General features: G+C 42.5%; 1 protein-coding gene across 1 annotated transcript; it reads left to right on the top strand.

The window, feature by feature from the left end:
• The first annotated feature begins 247 nt into the window (after positions 1-247).
• LOC115925532 lies at positions 248-985 on the top strand. Its single transcript, XM_030989606.1, has one exon. The coding sequence runs from the start codon at positions 248-250 to the stop codon at positions 983-985; it is 738 nt and encodes a 245-aa protein (XP_030845466.1).
• The last annotated feature ends 3,249 nt before the right edge of the window (positions 986-4,234 follow it).

Genomic DNA, 4,234 nt, shown 5'->3' with positions numbered 1-4,234 from the left:
GGCTACAGTACATGGAGATGGTTGACATACTACGGAAGTTTATTAGAGCAGAGCGCATTGGCAACTGGGCGTTGCACCTTGAAGCTGTGTCAGAAATGTTGCCCTACTTGGCAGCCTCTGGGCACAACCTCTACACCAAATCAATCCGCCTCTATGTGTAGCAAATGAGCAAGCTCAAGGATGAACATCCAGATGTGTACCAACGATTCAAGGAAGGGTTCCATGTTGTCAGAAGAAGTGATCGCCTATGGCTGGTCTTTCCGTAGATCTCACCATCGAACAGGTCCTAATGAGGAGTATGAAGACCAGCGGTGGCCTGACGAGAGGGCGAGGCATGGCAGAGCAACAGCGTCTCATATGGCTGCTCTCCATGCCTGCCTGTGCTGAAGTCAACAATGCTATTCAACAGCTTACAGGTGTAAACTATAACACTGGTGAACAAAACAAGGGCATGCAAAATGCTAGACAAGCACGTGACATGAAAGACACACATGCAGTTATCAGCTGTCTGAAAGAGAGAAAACCCTTCAGCTCAGATCCGAGCTTGCGCAGCATTTCGACATGGGTACATGCAACCACAAAAGTCAATGTGGATTCAGCAAAAACTGTTGGAACAGCAATCCTGACCAACATGGATGGACAAATTGCTGCTGACTACACATTCAAGAGGAAGGATCAGGCCATCACCTTGGCTTTGAAATCGGCAGTAAAGATTGATGGTGAGTCAGTACAAGTGGATCCCCAGCTGCTTTTCCAGCGACTGACAATTGCTGCGAAAGCTACAGAGGCTCTAGAGTCTGTGTTCAAATATGAGCTGTGCAGTTACCCACCAACTCTGTTTGATTCCTCACTGCTGTTCCGACAGCCACATAAGCCAGTGCTAGCAGATGCTATCAGGACACTCCTGACAAAGGATGCACCAGGAATCACAGGCCAAGTCCACTACGTGTTGGATGTTGGGACACTAGTTCAGCGCATTCCATAGGCACGTGGCTCAACATTAAAATGTATCTGCACGCAATACACAGAGTATGTCCCAAAGAAGTATGGACAGGCAGCAGTCGTGTTTGATGGATATGATGGTACATCAACAAAGGGAACAGCACACCAAAGACGTGCAAGAGGGAATGCTGGAGCAACGGTGACGTTTGATGAAGATTTGCAGGCTACAATGAAGAAGGAACAATTCCTGGCAAACAAGACAAATAAGTAGCACTTCATCAACATGTTCAGCACCAACCTAGGGGCAAAGAACTGCCAGACACATCATGCTGCAGGTGACGCTGGTCTCCTCATAGTGCAGAAAGCAGTGGAGTCTGCAGCAACCACTGATACTGTGCTGATCGGAGATGACACAGATCTACTCATCTTGCTCATCTACCACACCAACCTCGAGTCATCTGACCTGTTTTCCCAACCCGAGCCAAAGAAGAATGTGAAGAAACCGGGTGTCTGGAACATGAAGTCTGTCAAACAGCAGTTAGGCCCTGATGTTTCACAGCAAATTTTCTTCATGCACGCTCTCCTGGAATGTGATACTACTTCCCGCGTGCATGGCTTTGACAAGGGAGCTTCCCTTCACAAATTCAAAACCAGTGCGCAGTGCGCACTTCCGTTAACAATAAATTAAGCGATTGTGTTTGACAGACCGACAGCGTCCACCGATGATGTTGTAGATCGAAGCAGGAGAGAAAGCCTTGGCTTGCCTGTACAATGGGAAGCATGCAGAGTCGCTCAACGTGGTGCGACATAAGCGGTTCTGCTAGAAGGTCGCCTCCAGCATTTCTCATGTTCAACCCCAAAGTCTACCGTCCACATCAGCAGCAGCGAAACACCACAGCCTTCGTGCCTACTACCAGGCTCGGCAGTGGAAGGGCATTGCAGCTGATGAGCTACGATCAGATGACTGGCGGGAAAGCAGTGGAGGAGTCATGCTCGTACAGAATGACTTGCCACCAGCTCTAGAAGAGCTCCTCAAGATGATCCGCTGCAACTGCCAGATAGACTGCAGCAGTCTGAAGTGCACCTGCAAGAAGCAGAGCATAGAGTGCTCAGCTGCATGTGGCAACTGTAGAGGGTCAGCATGTACGAACTCAACCCAAGCTGCATGTGACAGTGATGACGATGAATAAACTTTTTGAGGAAGATTGATGGATCGAAGACGGTAGTCTGAGGCTATGGTAACTACATGCAGTATTATAATAATTATGACCTATACATGAACGTTGTCCATCAGGCATACGGCATGCCATGGTATATAGTTGACACATCCTCAGAATAATGCTTTTTGGTCAGGTTTAGCTTATTGAAATGTGTGTCATTGGATTCCTAGCCCCAGAAAATGTACGTTTTGCACTATAATTCTAAGCCTTTAGAAGCAGAAATATTGGGAATTATCAGGTTTATGGCAGCCATTTGGGAAAATGGCTGCCATTTCGGCTTTTTGGTCAGGTTTAGCTCATTGAAATGTGTTTCAAAGGATTTCTGGGCCCAGAAAATGTATATTTAGCACTGAAAATCAAAGCCCTAAGTCATTTAGAAGCAGAGATATTGCGAAATATCAGGTTTATGGCGGCCATCTTGGAAAATGGCTGCCGTTTCGGATTTTTTGGCTAGGTTTAGCTCATTAAAATTTAATTAATTTGATTCCTTGTCTCTGGAAATGTATGTTTAGCACTTAAAATCAAAACTCTCTATGTTATTTAGAAGTAGATATATGGGAAATATTAGATTTACAACAAAAATATGTGTTTTATATCGGTTGCTAGGCATATTATTACCATAGCAACGGGAACTAAGCAATATTTATCCTTAAAATTGGATGAAAATGCATCATTTGACATTATACTTCCTATAAAAGTAGTCACCTGCTTTGTGATAGCAATTTCTTGTGATATATTCTATTTTTCACACCAATATATTACCGTTGCTAAGGAGAAGATAGCCCTTAGCAACCAAATTTGCCATTTTGTCTCATAACAAAGTTTCAACTTTAGAGCGCTATAACTTTTTAATTTGAAAAGTAATAGACTTGAAATTTGGATATGATATCAACCAGGATGTTGAACAGTTTTTCAGCAAGTTTCAAGTTGGTTAGCATAATAATCAAATAAATATGGAGAAATATGTATTTTGGCGCAATTCATATTTTTGAAAAAAATGGTAAAAAATCACACTTTTGGCTAAAAATTGGTAAGCAAATCATCCCAAAACCTATTGAATGAGGTATCATCTTGTAGGAAATGTAATTGTCTTTCTTATGACACCTTATTCATGGTAAAATGAGGTGCTGTTAAAAAGTGATCCCCAGAATTGTACAACAGTAGTTATACATGGCGGCCATTTTGAAAAATGGCCGCCACGGAACTTTCCCCCGCCTGGATTCCTTAAGACTTTTGATATGTTATAGAGGACATATTTCTGGGTATAAAACAGTTGACAGACTTTCTGTTGCAATTAGTGAGAGGTTGACCCCTTTTTTTTCACGAAATGCCTGGACTACTAGTACCGTACTAGATTTAGGAAAATCAAGGTTGACGCATTCTCGATAGCCGACTGAGACGACGTGACGCATGCGCAGTGCCTTAAAATGACGTCACACGTTGCAGTCAAAGCTGTCGACGTGCAAATCTAAAAGTCCCTAATATGACGACTACTGCTTCGTTAGGCAAGCACCAAACAATGTTGTGACCCAGTGAAACCAAGTTGGCCAAACTCTTTTCATAGATGGCTCTGCCATATCTCACCTATAAGTTCAGATCCAACAGAGCATTAAAGGTAATACAAAGTTTTGGGAAATTTTGAAAAATGGGTGGATAGTGATTCTTTACAATTTTGATATATTTGGATGCCCTTGTGGGTGTATTATAAGCACTAGAAAATTTAGCCCCTAGAACACTTCTGCTTTCGAGAAAAATTGAATATACAAATTTACCGGTGCTACCGGTTAATTTTGATAAATTTCAAATAGCGCCTACGGCCGTACAGTGGTAGCTGCGACCATGAAATCTCAGAATAAGTAGTTGTGATATATGATTTCCAAACGGGAATAGCAAATCAGTCGATTGTAGTCAAGAAACATTGTTTTATAGCTTAATTAATATCTTGACCTTGAGAGGGAGCTATACAACATGAAGAGTTTATTATTTACAATTTGATAACTTAAGACTCGATTTCAACCGCGACAACGATCACTGAATATTGTAGGATCACATATGCTTTCAATATGTTCATT

This window comes from Strongylocentrotus purpuratus, unplaced genomic scaffold (genome assembly GCF_000002235.5).
Source record: "Strongylocentrotus purpuratus isolate Spur 01 unplaced genomic scaffold, Spur_5.0 spur5_scaffold_18, whole genome shotgun sequence".
In the NCBI taxonomy this organism is placed as follows: Eukaryota; Metazoa; Echinodermata; class Echinoidea; order Camarodonta; family Strongylocentrotidae; genus Strongylocentrotus; species Strongylocentrotus purpuratus.
The sequence above is the reverse complement of the archived record's forward strand: the minus strand, read 5'-3'. Positions and strand labels throughout refer to the sequence as shown.